Source organism: Schistocerca piceifrons, chromosome 5 (assembly GCF_021461385.2).
Source record: "Schistocerca piceifrons isolate TAMUIC-IGC-003096 chromosome 5, iqSchPice1.1, whole genome shotgun sequence".
NCBI classification, from domain to species: Eukaryota; Metazoa; Arthropoda; class Insecta; order Orthoptera; family Acrididae; genus Schistocerca; species Schistocerca piceifrons.
The window spans coordinates 106,822,252-106,836,080 of NC_060142.1; the positions used below are offsets into that span (position 1 = coordinate 106,822,252).

The 13,829-nt window shown below is 44.9% G+C and overlaps 1 protein-coding gene across 1 annotated transcript in view; it reads left to right on the top strand.

Annotated features, from left to right (window-relative positions):
- Positions 1–13,829, top strand: part of LOC124798334 (probable cytochrome P450 6a14) — a 57,579-nt gene that overhangs the window by 21,525 nt on the left and 22,225 nt on the right. Inside the window, exons 3-5 of the mRNA XM_047261687.1 lie at positions 66–304; positions 7,972–8,234; positions 12,550–12,740. Of these exons, the coding sequence (XP_047117643.1) occupies positions 66–304; positions 7,972–8,234; positions 12,550–12,740 (693 nt within the window). The remainder of the gene's footprint in view (positions 1–65; positions 305–7,971; positions 8,235–12,549; positions 12,741–13,829) is intronic.

Here is a 13,829-nt window from a genome sequence, read left to right on the forward strand (position 1 = left end):
ATTTTTTGCGTGAAACCTGTTTATTTGAAACGTGAAGCAAATGTAAGCCATCTTGTTTGTTCCAGGCCAACGCTTCGGCGGAATATATTTCTTTAACCGACCGGGTCTCGTGATAGTGGACCCAGATTTGATCCGGACAATTCTCGTCAAGGATTTCTGGACCTTCCAGGACAGAGGAGTGAAGACGGACGAAAATGAACCTCTTAACAGCCACCTTTTTCTACTTGGTGGGAACAAATGGAGGAGGCTGCGTGTGAAGCTGACGCCCACGTTCACTTCTGGCAAGATGAAGATGATGTTCCAGGTGAGGTGGCTCTCTCACTACTTTCAACACACGGCAACCTCTTCGCCTAATTTTGCAGTACGCAGAATTGTCCCTAGACTTGCGGAGCACGTTGCGGCCTTTCAGCATGTGGCTTATGCTCTGATGTCCCAAGGACCTGCTTCTGGCTTTAGGGTGTGGGCAGCTACGCTCAAGTATCTCAGAAACATCTCAAAGAGTGAATGAGGTTGAGCAGCGGTTTCTGGAGTGCTTTCCGGAGACAGCGCTTCAAATTCCTATTCAGACCACCCAGATTCCGATTTCCAGTGGTTTCCCTAAAACGTTTTTTCTTTCAGACCGTCCAGTCTGATTTATTCGCATCTGGAGCCAGTGTTCCGCTGCGAAAGAGCTCGTCATCAGATCTTGCCGTCTTTACGGTCCCGGACATCTACGAAGGTGTTATACTGAACGAGACCTTGAAGTTCCACATAAATCCAAGGAAAATGTCTCTTTTTTGAGATGCTGTTTGCTATGTTTTACTATTACTGAAAACGTCCGTAATGTGCTAGTCCCTACTCCTGAAGTGTGTGTAATCTAATGATGTAACGAAACTTCCGCCAGTTGCGATGGTTGATGGACTAACAGTTTAACGACAAGCAGGTCGTTCTAAACGGAGATTGGTTGCGAAATTTTAGCTGCACAATTCACGGAAGTATTCGAATAATGCTTTTTGTTGACCCTGAAGCTAAACCAGCAATAACATAACATTATTATAAATATACTGTTTTAATCTCAAGGTCTGGAAGATTGTAGGCAAACTAGAGCGAGATTCCGACAGTCCCCCTAACTAGCTTTCTCAAGAGTGTGAAGCACAGATCTACGGATTCTGGAATTCATTCTGGAGAGCTATGGTTGTTCGCTGCAAGCACTCAGACCAACTAAGCTCCAACACCACCTCCACCCCTTATGGGAGTAGGCGGGCTACCGTGCCGCAAAATTCTCTTCATCCAAGATGTTTTGTTCTGTTATTCGATTTCATGAGGTCATAGTCGGTTGTTGGAGCTCTAAAGTTACTTTGGTTGATTTCAAAGAGTTTCACAATTCTTGTATTTTTCTTAGAGGTGAGGGAAACCTCTTTAAAATCTCATCTGGGATTGGATAGCTGGTGCTTTCATGTTTAATGTGTGATGTACACTTTTATTCAGCTCTTACTCTATCGCGTCTGATTCGTTGTCTTTTTTTCTGTAGAGGAATGCACAGGTTCTTAGGCCCTAGCAGGTTGGTGTCATCTGTGATGATCTCTTCACTTCCGTAATCAATGCACTACCGATGCCTTTGTGGTGCATAATCGTATTAATAGTGTAGGAAGTTAATGTCCAGCCTATGGCATCATATTTTTGCTGAAAATTGTGTGTGTTTTTTGCTTTGTAGTTTTGTATTGGCCTTCTTGTATCTGTTGCATAGCGGCGATACGCGCCTCTCTATAAAGGTGCCATATGTGTGGCTGTTCATGTGTACGGGCTTTGCGTGCTCTGTTGTAGGTTTTATGGACGGTTATGGGTTAGTGTTCCCTGGGGTACTTCGTTTGTTCTACAACGGTGATCAACCTTATCAAACCGAGTCTGTTCTCCACTCTGCGGATTGCTTCTTCTGCGAATGAGGCATGTGATGGAATAACGTGCCTCTTCATTCCCAGTTATTTTGCCGTGCCTACAGTCGCTAAAATTTGTACCCTCATAATGAATTCCTTGGAATCTCCTAACGGGGTAAAACATACTTATTAACCATTTGTTAGAAGCAACTATTTTAGGCCTTTCGTGGAATACAGTTGTAATTAACTGGGCCACCCGTACTGGGATTCCGTGTTTTACGCGACAGAGACTTGAGTGCTACTAGTACATATTGTCGAACGACCTCGATATGTAAATCAAGCGGTGAGGTGCTGTCACTGAGACTGAGTCTCTTCACTTATGGTTGGTGATGAGGATTATGTCGTCAAATGGGGCTTTTTTTCTGTGATAATTTTAATTGATGAAAGGATAAAATTTAAAAATGCAACAAATGATGCAGGCGAAAGGGAATACAAACGTCTAAGAAATTGACAGGAAGTGCAAATTTGCTAAGCAGGAATGGCTACATGAACAATGTAAGGATTTAGAAACATACTTCACTAGGGCAAAGATACATACCGTCTACAGTAAAATTAAAGAGGCCTTTGGGGAATAGAGGAGCACTTGTATAAATATCAGCTCAGATGGTAAACATGTCCTAAGCAAAGAATGGAAAGCTGAAAGATGGAAGCAGTTTGTACAGGGTCTTTACAAGGGAAATGAACTTGAAAGCAATGTTAGTGAAAGGGAAGTGGACGCACATGAAGATAGGATGAGAGATATTATACTGCGAGAAGAATTTGACAAAGCTCTAGACATCAGCCTAAACAAGGCCACGGGGGTAGACGATATTCCCTCAGAACTTCTGGAAGAGCCTCCGAAGACAGAGCCATGACAAAACTCATCCATCTGGTGTGCAGAATTCAAGAAAAATGTAGTAATTCCAATTCCAAAGAAAGTAGTTGCTGACAGAAGTGAAAATTACTGGACAATCAGTTTATTAATTCATGGTTGTATAATACTAACACGAATTCTTCACAGAAGAGTGAAAAAACTTGTAGAAGTAGATCTCAGGAAAGATCAGTTTGGATTACGAAAAAATATAGGAACATGCTAGGCAATACCAACTCTGCGACTTACCTTAGAATATTGCTTAAGGAAAGGCAAACCTACATTTATAGCATTTGTGTACTTGGAGAAGCCATTTGACAACGTTGCCTGGAATACCGTCTTTGAAATTCTGAAGATAGTAGGGGTAAAATACAAAGTCTAGGCGGCAGTTATAAGAGTCGAGGGGCATCAAAGGGAAGCAGTAGTTGAGAAGGGAGTGGCACACGGTTGTAGCCTATCCCTGGTGCTATTCAAAATGTACACTGAACAAGTAGTAAAGGAAACCAAAGAAAAATTTGGAATAGGAATTAAATTTGAGGGAGAAGACATTCAAACTTTCAGGTTTGCTGATGACATTGTAATTCTGTCAGACACTGAAGAGAACTTGGAAGGAGGATATATGATGAAGATCAACAAACGTACAACAATGCTAACGTAATGTACTCGAATAAAGTTGCTAAGAGAATTAATTAGGAAACGACACATTTAAAATAGTACATGAGTTTTGCTATTTGGGCAACAAAATAATTTGATTATGGCTGAAGGGGAGAGGATATAAAATGTAGACCGGTAACGGTAAGTACTACAGAAGAATGTTGTAATTTAGGTGGGTAGGTCACGTAAGTAATGAGGAGGTACTGAATGGAATTGGGGAGACAAGAAATTTGTGGCCCAGCTTTGTTCAAAAAAAGGGGTCGGTTGATAGGACACATTCTGAGACATTCAAGGGATCACCTGCTTAGTTGGTGGGAGGTGTGGGTGATAAAAATCGTAGAGGGAGACAAAGAGATGAATACAGTAAGCAGATTCAAAAAGATGTAAGTTGTGGTAGTTATTCGGAGAAGAAGAGGCTCGCACAGGGTATAGTAGCATGGACAGCTGCATCAAACGAGTCTTCAGACTAAAGACCAGAACAACAATAATAACAAGTTATTTTCGGTTTATATTTATATGTACAATCTGACTGTTAATTATTTCATTGGTCGATACTGGCTTGCACCACGTACTAATTGTTTCTGTAGTACTGCACGCCAAGGAGTTACTTAGGGCTGAGTGCCGACGAAAAGGGCAACATGGGCAACAAATTCCTCAGAAGCCACATTCGGCTAAAGAGGGGCTGCGAAAGGGGGTTGTCATGTTCTGCAGGGGTGGGCAGTTACTGCCGTGAGAGAGAGCAGAGCGAGGTGGCGGTAGTTTACAATGCTGGACGCCAAAGAACCCTTGTAGAATGGGCAGTGCAGACGAGAGATTGAACTCTGGTAGCCCGAAAAATATTTCGGAACCTCGTACCTGGATGAAGAGCGCTGGGGGCAGAACATGGAGAAAAAGACATCCTTCTAGTGTAAGGAATACTTGCAATCACAGGCGATGATCGCAAGCTGACGTCCGAGGAATCTTCTCACAGGAAGTGCCAGAGCACGTTTCCCACTGGAAACCACAGATGCGTATTTGATTGGAATTTTTAAAGATGTAGGAGGAGAAACTACCACAAAGTCTTTGGAAAGGAGTGTGAGCTTCAGGCGATTGGCTGGCTGGTACGTGATTCATGTTGTTGGAGGTAATGTTTTGTAACAGTTGCTTGGATTCGGAGGAGGAGGATGAGGAGGGGAGATTAGTGTGTAGCGTCCTGTTGACCATTAGGTCATTAGAGATGGAGCACGAGTTCAGATGAGGGAAGGATGGAGAAGGAAAGCGGCCATGCGCTTTCGAAAGAACCAGCGCGGCATTTGCCTTAGGCGATGTAGGGAAATCACGAAAAACCTAAATCAGGATGACTGGACACAGGGTTGAACCGTCGTCCTCCCGAATGTACGTCTATTGTGCTAATCACTGTGCTACCCTACACCTCGACTGACTGCAAACATAGACTCTGCATGTTCAGGAGGGAGCATGGACACACTTCGCTGCAGGGGTCGCTCGAAGGCACTTCCTCCCACGGTGGCCCTAGAGACTTCGCTGGCGAGAGCCACAGAGGAGAATCTGCTGGTCAGATTTGGAGAAATTTTGATTTAGCCACAAATAATGTCCAAAGTCGATTCTCTGTGAACACAGTTGTTATTTTGTTTTCTCGAGCAACGACTCTTCACCTTTCTGTGGGGTCTGACACACCTTGAAGTGTTTCCTCATGGATGAATACCTGAATTTCTGTTCCTGACTAGTCAACAAACAGAAATTTTGACTCGTATTCTGTCTTGTACTGAAGTAATTTGAGCCCTAGGAGGTTGCCGACTGCATATTGCGTCCACTGTGTAGGCAGAGAATTACGGTACGCCGCATTGTCTGCACTGTGGCCAACGCACCCACGGGAAGATCATTGGTGCTGTATAAACGCTAGCAAATGAAGTAAAACCATAACTCATTGTTTCGTTATTCGTTTTATGTAAGTCCCTAGATGTAGGCTGTCGATGGCAGGGTCGTTTTAATCATTTACAGATGTGAGGATTCAGCTGCAGAGACAACATTAGCAAGCCACATATACACACTGTATGTTACACAAAAAAAAAAACATGGGGGTTTACACACTTATGGGATGCAGGTGGAAAAAAGGGGCTGTACTGTGCAGGAATTGCCCTTCTAGTGACTGTCCTGCCACCGACAGTTAGACAAAAGTGTTGCTTACTTGCAACTGTCTACATCTACGTCTACTTCTTCATGGTTACTCTGCAATTCACAATTAAGTGCCTGGTAGAGGGTTCATCGAACCATTTTGATACTGCTTCTCTAGCATTCGACTCTCGAATGGCGCGTGGGAAAAAGGAACACGTAAATCTTTCCGTTCGAGCTCTGATTTCTCTTATTTTATTGTGATCGTCTTTTCTCCCTACGTAGGTGGGTGTCAACAAAATATTTTCGCATTCGGAAGAGAAAGTACGTGATTGAAATTTCGTAAATAGATCTCGCCGCAAAGAAAATCGCTTTTGTTTCAGTGACTGCCACCCCTATTCGCGTATAGTATCAGTGACACTCTCACCCCTATTGCGCGATAAAACGAAACGAGCTGCCCTTCTTTACACTTTTGCGATTTCCTCCGTCAATTCTACCCGGCAAGGATCCCACACCTCGCAGAAATATTCCAGCAGAGGACGCACAAGTGTAATGTAGGCTGTCTCTTTAGTGGGTTTGTCGCATCTACTAAGTGTTCTGCCAACAAAGCGCAGTCTTTGTTTCGCTTTCCCCACAGTATTATCTACGTGGTCTTTCCAATTTAAGTTGCTCGTAATTGTAATTCCTAGGTATTTAGTCAAATTGACTGCCCTTAGATTTGTGCGATTTATAGTATACCCAACATTTATCGGATTTCTTTTAGTACCTATGTGTATGACCTCGCACTTTTTTAATCAAAGAGTCAAAAGGCACATCACGAACGATGGGAAAAGATAAAGATAAAATCATGTGGAACTCCTCTAGAATGATGATATGAAAACAGCTTGCACTGTTGGGCCAAACCGTTTTAATAACGGGTTGGTCGACGTTTAGAACGCAATACATCAGTGATATTGCGTTGCGTGTTGTGACAAGCCCTCATTAGGTTTCTAGAGTTACGCGGTAACAGACGCCTACACACAGGTCACGCGGTTCCCGTACATAATAGGTCAGTGGTCTGAGGACGCAGATAGTTTACGACACCCCAAATGTATGTCATCAGTTTCAGATAAGGCTAATTTGGAGGACAAGACAACAACGTGAATTCACCATCATGCTCCTCTAACCAGTTCAGTACGATTCTGGCCTTCTTACACAGGCAGATATCCTGCTGGAAGATGCTATAGCCATCGGGAAATACACCAGCTATGAAGGGATGCAGGTGGTCCTCACCAATGTTGACATAGTCTACAGTTGTCACGCTGTTTTCGGTTACTGCCGAAAGTCCTACGGAAGCCCAGGTGAATGTCCCACGTAGCATAAAAATGACGTTATCAGGCTGCGATCCATGGCGCCTTTCATGTTTGGTGCAGCTGTTCACTTGGATGGTGGCGTTTCCAATCACGACCATCAATCTGGTGTAATACGAAACGTGATTCATCTGACCGTGCTATAAGTTTCCATTGAGTCACGTCGCAATATGTATGATGACGTGTCCACTAACAACTTAACTGACGATGTGGTTGGGTCAACATGGACAGACGTCGGAGTTGTTTGATACAGAGCCCTGCGTTTAGCAAGTGTTCCAAACAATGTACTTTGTCGCTAGAGATACCAAAGATCGCCGACTGCCGTGTTTTGTAGAGAAGGCAAACAGCCGTCATCCACGTTCTGCGATGAGGCTTGGGCGTCCAACGCCTTGTCACTTTCAACCACTTTCCGTGACGGTCACGACACAGTAGCTCAATGTGCCGACTAGCCATTTCCTCGAAGTTCGTTCCCAGGCGGAGGAGGCAAAGCAGTCTTCCCTTTGTCAAAGTCTCTTACGTAAGTCGATTTCCCCATTCACGGCCCTTATCACCACTATGGTGATTCCTCACTTGTCACTGCCCAGTTTATATACTTTTCTTATTACAACATGTGCCCACAGGGCCACTATGTACCTGTTGGTCTCGTTCTGGAAAGTGGTCATAAGGCTTTGGCTCAATTCGTGTACGTACTCAGCTGTTTCTGCTAATGAAGCCGCAGGTGTCTATGGCACGTTAAACGAGGAGGGTGACAGCAAGTTATGTTTTCGGTACGGGGAGGGTGGAGAGACAGTAGCGAACTGTAGACCCTCACAACCGAATCGTGGATCCGTGACTGCAGGTAGTTCACACCCTACTGCAGGTGCAACATTAATTCGTGTGTCTTTTGATTTTGTACAGGTGGGTACCACGCGAACCGCGACCAGTCTGATGTCAAGAAAAAATTCAAACGCTCTCCTGTCTGTGCCTGAAATGTTCCATTCACTTCGGTACAGTTGTAAAATGCTGTTTTGCACAGTTCCCCAGGTGCGATCCGCCCAACTGTTGGTGACGAAAAGCTTGACATAGTTACTACAGTGATGCGCTTTCGGCCTTGCAGACGCTAGCGGACTGCGGCCGCGAGATGGGGGAGGTGCTGGAGGAGCCCGCGTCCCGCGGGGAGGTGGTCGAGATGCGCGAGCTGAGTGCGCGCTTCGCCACTGACGTCATCGCGTCCGTCGCGTTCGGCGTCGAGGTGAACTGCCAGCGCAACCCGGAGGCGGCGTTCAGGCAGTGGGGCCGCCGCTTCTTCCAGCAAAACTTCCGCAACACGCTCAACTCCGTCCTCATGGCCATCAACCCCAAGCTCCTCACCATCTTAAGGTAAGCACTGTAGTGCTGAAACGGTCTGTGTTTGAGCGGGTACGACGCGGCTGCGCCTGCTGAAGGGGAGACCTAGCGGTTAGTTGCCGGTCCCACATGACTGCTTGACCGTCCCACACTCTCTTCATGTCTGTTGTCCGGCCTCCGGATATGCGAATTACCGAGCACGACCGCTTTTTGCTGACGTCACGCCTCGCCTCGTCGCATAGTGTTGCACAAATTCAAGGCCATTCTTTGTCTCTCTCTCTCTCTCTGTCCACCCTTCCTCCCCATTCTTTCTTCTCTTTTTCTCCACCCTTTCTCCCTTTTATTTCTTCTCTCTCTCTCTCTCTCTCTCCCCCCTTTCTTTCTTCGCTCTGCCTCTCTCCTTCACTCTCCTCCTTCTTTCCCTTTATTTTTTTTCTCTCTCTCCCACTCTCCCTTCCTCCCTTTTCATTCTTCTCTCTCTCTCTCGCCCCACCCTTCCTCCCCTTTGTTTCTTCTCTCTTCCCTCCCTCCCTCTGCCTTCCCCCCCTTTCTTTCTTCTGTCTCTTGTGTCCTTCTCTCTCTCCACTTTCTTCTCCTTTCTTTCTTTTCTATTTCTCTCTCTCTCCCCCCCCCCCCTCTCTCTCTCCCTGAATCTCTCCCATTCTCCTTTCCTCCCTTTTCTTTCTCTCTCTCTGTGTCTCTCTCTTCCCCCTTCTTTACATTTCATTCTCTTTCTCTCTCTCTCCCAGTCTCCCTTCCTCCCTTTCCTTTCTTCTCTCTCTCTCTCTCTCTCTCTCTATCTATCTTTCCACCCTTCCTCCCCATTCTTTCTTTTCCCTCCCTTTGTCCCTCTCTCCTTCCCCCCCTCTCTCTCTCTCTCTCTCACTCTCTCTCTCTATTTTAACATAAATGCAATGTTTCCAAGAGCACATTGTGGACAGGGCCATCCAACGAGCTCACGATTCTGATGATCTAACGCGCCAAATCGAAAAAAATTTGGCGCAGTATTCCTCAGGTGGACGTTAAGCAACTCTATTAGTCAATGACAATCGGAATAACGGCTTGCACAAGTGCCAGAGGTGTGCCAACGCGTTATTGACTTGCCGAATTTATGAAGCTATTTTATTTTAAAATTTATTTCGTGATACTTACAAGCTACAGCTAGAAAGTCACGAAATGATACTATTAATAGGTTATGTCAGTGTGGTCAATAGTTTCTCGCTAGAACGTAGATGAGAAATAGTTGCATCAACAAATGATCAGTCAAAGCAAAACGAGATGACCATGCGTAGAAACAAGATTCTATAGTAATAGGAAACAACAGGTACTTTATTTCAGTTTCTGTAGTAATGTGTGCCAACAACTTTAATCTTGGCACAGCTGAGAGCTCATTTAATCCATACGGACACAGACACTGACTCATTTATTTTACAATGATTCTTTGTGCTCAGAACCAGCGGCATAGTAGACATATAATAAGGTGTACCTCTATCTCTGTTATAGACTTCACATACCTGAAATGTCCGATAAGCAATTACTTCTCGACTGTTAAAAGTCTCCAGCCTGGTACGTGTCTACTTTAGGACCACGGACTACAGCCACAGTAACCCAACCATTACCATGTCCATTAGCGTCTGAGTTCGTAAGCGTGAAATTGGATACGCATCCGCAAAAGGCTTCAGTTCCTATAGTAAGTATAGCTACATATCTTCGATAAAATAATATACTATGCTTATCTCCGATACTTAAGAATATAACGTTAAAGGAGGCCAGCGCGGCTAAAATTTACTTCGGCGGTTGCGTAAGGCACGTTGCGGTTAGATAAGTAAGTGCGGCGTAAGTGACGTTTCTCTTAAGACGGCGTCAGTCGTGGAGCAGCCACACTTGCAGCGTCATCGACACAGACTGGTGATGCTGGGATGTTATAGGAGGAGAAGGCGTTCGCACCTTACAGTATATAGAGCTACTGATAATATTGCTATTAGGGTAGAATGGAGTGGCGGCCCAAGTGATTTTGCATGGCCCTACGGTCTTTTGCGTATTGAATTTCACGCAGACGCTAATAGACATGGTAATGGTTGGATTACTGTGGCTGTAGTCCGTGGTCCTATAGCAGGCACTGTAGCAGGGCTGGAGACTTTTAACAGACGATAAATTATTGCCTATCGGACATTTCAGATACGTTAAGTCTATAACAGAGGTAGAGGTACATCTTATTATATGTCTACAATGCCGTTGGTTCTCAGGACGAGGAATCATCGTAAAATATGCGAGTCAGATTCTATGTCCGTACAGCTTAAAGTAGCTCTTAATTGTGCCAAGACTAAAGTTGTTGGAGATGTCACACATTATTACAGAAACTGAAATAAAGTACCTATCCTTTCATTACCTCCCGTGAGATGCAGAAGCATCGACACAGACTAAGCGTGCCACGATCGACAGGTAAGACTGTAGTGTAGAAACAGATGGAAGTGTAGTGTACAACATGTCTTACTGCATTACTGACAATGTAGAATACATGGTAGTTATCTCTCTGTCCACTGACAACCTGTTTGGAGGTATTACCTGTAATGAAAGTTTTCTTCTCCTTCCGCACACTTTCAAAATAGTGCAACGTGGGGAAGCACTTGTGGCTGTGCTTTATTTTCTTTACTGACCGATTGGAAAAGTTTGTTGTTCCTGGAACCCTGTCTTAAATGTGATTTATTGTTTCCTCTTTTGCCCCTACCGTTTGCCTCTACTGCAACGGCGTTGCATACAGTGACACGTGCCAGATTAAGGACAACTTTCCCTGCACCTGTGGTGCCACGCTATGTTGAAAAGAGATAGCAACGAGAACGTTCCAGCTGCACAGCAAGTTGGCAGTCGACACTGTACTGGGGCGGCCACCCTTTCGGAACAGAGGGATGGACTGGACCGGCACTCACGAAGAGGGTGCGTTTCTTCGTCAGTGCCGTGTTGTATCAGAGGAGCCCTGCCAACAGGGCACTTTCACTGTCTGCACAAATGTTCGTCTGATAGCGTCCTTCTCAGGCCATCCTGTGTAATCTACTGATAGCTTACATTCAATTTAGCAACTGAAATGTAACGATGTTACTGTAAATTAAACACTAAAACTACAGGCTGACAATTACTGAACTATATGGAAAAAAAATTAGTTACAAACTACGGCGTGCATACACTTTATTCGAGCTCCCCCCGTCGGAGGTTCGAGTCCTCCCTCGGGCATGGGTATGTGTGTCGTCCTTAGCGTAAGTTAGTTTAAGTTAGATTAAATACTGTGTAAGCTTAGTGACCGATCACCTCAGCAGTTTGGTCCCATAATACCTTACCAGAAATTTCCAAATTTTACAATTTATTCGACAGATAAACGTCACTACAGATATTCAGATTTCGGTCATGACATGTTCGATATGGCTGCCATGATTGGCGATGATGTGGCGCAGACGAATAGCGAAATTCTGTATGACCCGCTGAAGTGTCGGAACATCTATGCTGTCGATGACCTCCTGCATGGCTGTTTTCAGCTCGGTATTCTTTTTGGGGTTATTGCTGTACATCTTGTCTTTAATATAGTCCTACAAAAAGGAGTCGCAAGTGTTCACATCCGGAGAATACGGCGGCCAATCGAGGCCCAAGCCAGTGGCCTCTAGGTACCCCAGAGCCAGAATGCGGTCCCAAAAGTGCTCCTCCAGGGCATCAAACAGTCTCCTGCTTCGATGGGTTCGAGCTCCGTCTTGCATGAACCACATTTTGTCTAAAACAGAGTCACGTTAGACAAAGGGATGAAATCGGTCCTCCAGAACCTTGGCGCACAGTTCGGTAGTCACCGTGCCATCAAGGAATATCGCAGAGATTATTCCGTGACTGTACATTGCACACCACACAGTTCAAATGGCTCAAATGGATCTGAGCACTATGGGACTTAACCTCTGAGGTCATAAGTCCCCTATAACTTAGAACTACTTAAACCTAACTAACCTAAGGACATCACACACACCCATGCCCGAGGCAGGATTCGAACCCGCGATCGTAGCGGTCGTGCGGTTCCAGACAGAAGCGCGTAGAACCACTCGGCCACCCCGGCCGGCACACCACACAGTAACCCGTTAAGGGTGAAGAGACTTCTCGATCGCGAAATGCGCATTCTCAGTCCTCCAAATGCACCAATTTTGCGTATTGACGAACCCATCTAAATGAAAGAGGGTATCGTCGCTAAATCAAACCGTACTAATTGTGGAAAACGGTGTGGAGCTTCGTAGACTTTTTTTTTAATTCTTTAATTTCTAGCCACCCCGTAAGAACAATTGTAGGCCACTAAAGACAAATTTCTTTGTGCTTCCTACAGTCCCAAGAGCAACTTGACTGAGGTGTCGCACTACTTCCGCAAGATGGTGAGCGACACGGTCAAGTACAGGGAGGACAACGGCGTAACGAGAAACGACTTCATGCACCTGCTGATCCAGCTGAAGAATGTGGGCTGCGTCGACAGCGACCGGCCGGGAGCAAACAAGCAGAAGGACGAGGACGACAAGTGGAGTGAGTGCTTTTTTTTCTCTTTTTTTGTCCTCAACTGTGACTGCTAGCGCTCCAGTAGGACAAAACACGAATGAGTTTCAGAATGTGGGACTTGCCACAGAAGAGACTCTGGATAAGAAATAAGTTGTAGCTAAAGTACGTCACTCCCGTATTACAAAAGTTATACTTGATTAATATATTAATCAAGTAATATATTAGACACAGATACTTTTTAGAAACCTCCGATTGTGAAGTCTTTTGGAGTGTTACAAGGGTAGGGCGACAAACAATCTATCTTCCGTGATATTTAAAAGAGTAGATAAAGATCAATCAAGTACAGTAGGCCGCTCAGTTTACTTAATATATGGGACTTAAACAGTCAGAGTTACTTATCTTTGTTAAATATTGAGGTGGTCACAACTTGCAAAAGTGAAAAGAACTGATGATAGTGGATTAAAACAGTACAAAGCTTACAAACTAGAGTAGAAACGAGGGAGCAACAAACAGAGGAAAGGGGCGCGCTTACTACGTACATTTTTTCGACAGCCTTGCAGACCTAACTGACTGTCAAGTCACTAGAGAGGGAAGCTGCGTGTGCAGGCCGCAACCCTAGCAGTAATTTCTGGAAACATCTTAGACATGAAGGTTAAAGAACCTTAAAGACAGAGAAAACGTCAAAGTAATCGTCAAATTAAGGCAGTTAACCACATTAACTCGACGTTACAAGCGAGTCGTCAACATTACAAGTCGTTGTGCTCACTGCTGAGCGTTGTGACTCCATGAGCCATACTTCTCCATTCTGGACCGTTACGATCTTCTCTTAGAGCCCGCTGAAGAGGTAGATCAGAGATCTTCTCGATCTGATCCACCCATCTGCTCGCTGCTCTTTTCCTTGGTCCCTTTCCCTCGATCTTCTCTTTCACGACTATTTTCTCTATGTTCTTTTTCCATATTTTCTCACAATGTGGCCTAAGAACTGCAGAATGTATTGGTTGACACAAGTAGAAAGACGCCTCGAGAGACTGAGTTGCTCAATAATGGTCGTATATGGTCTTCTTTCGGTCCACTTTATGCGCAGTTTCCTGCGCCAACACCAATGCCCTAGGTGTC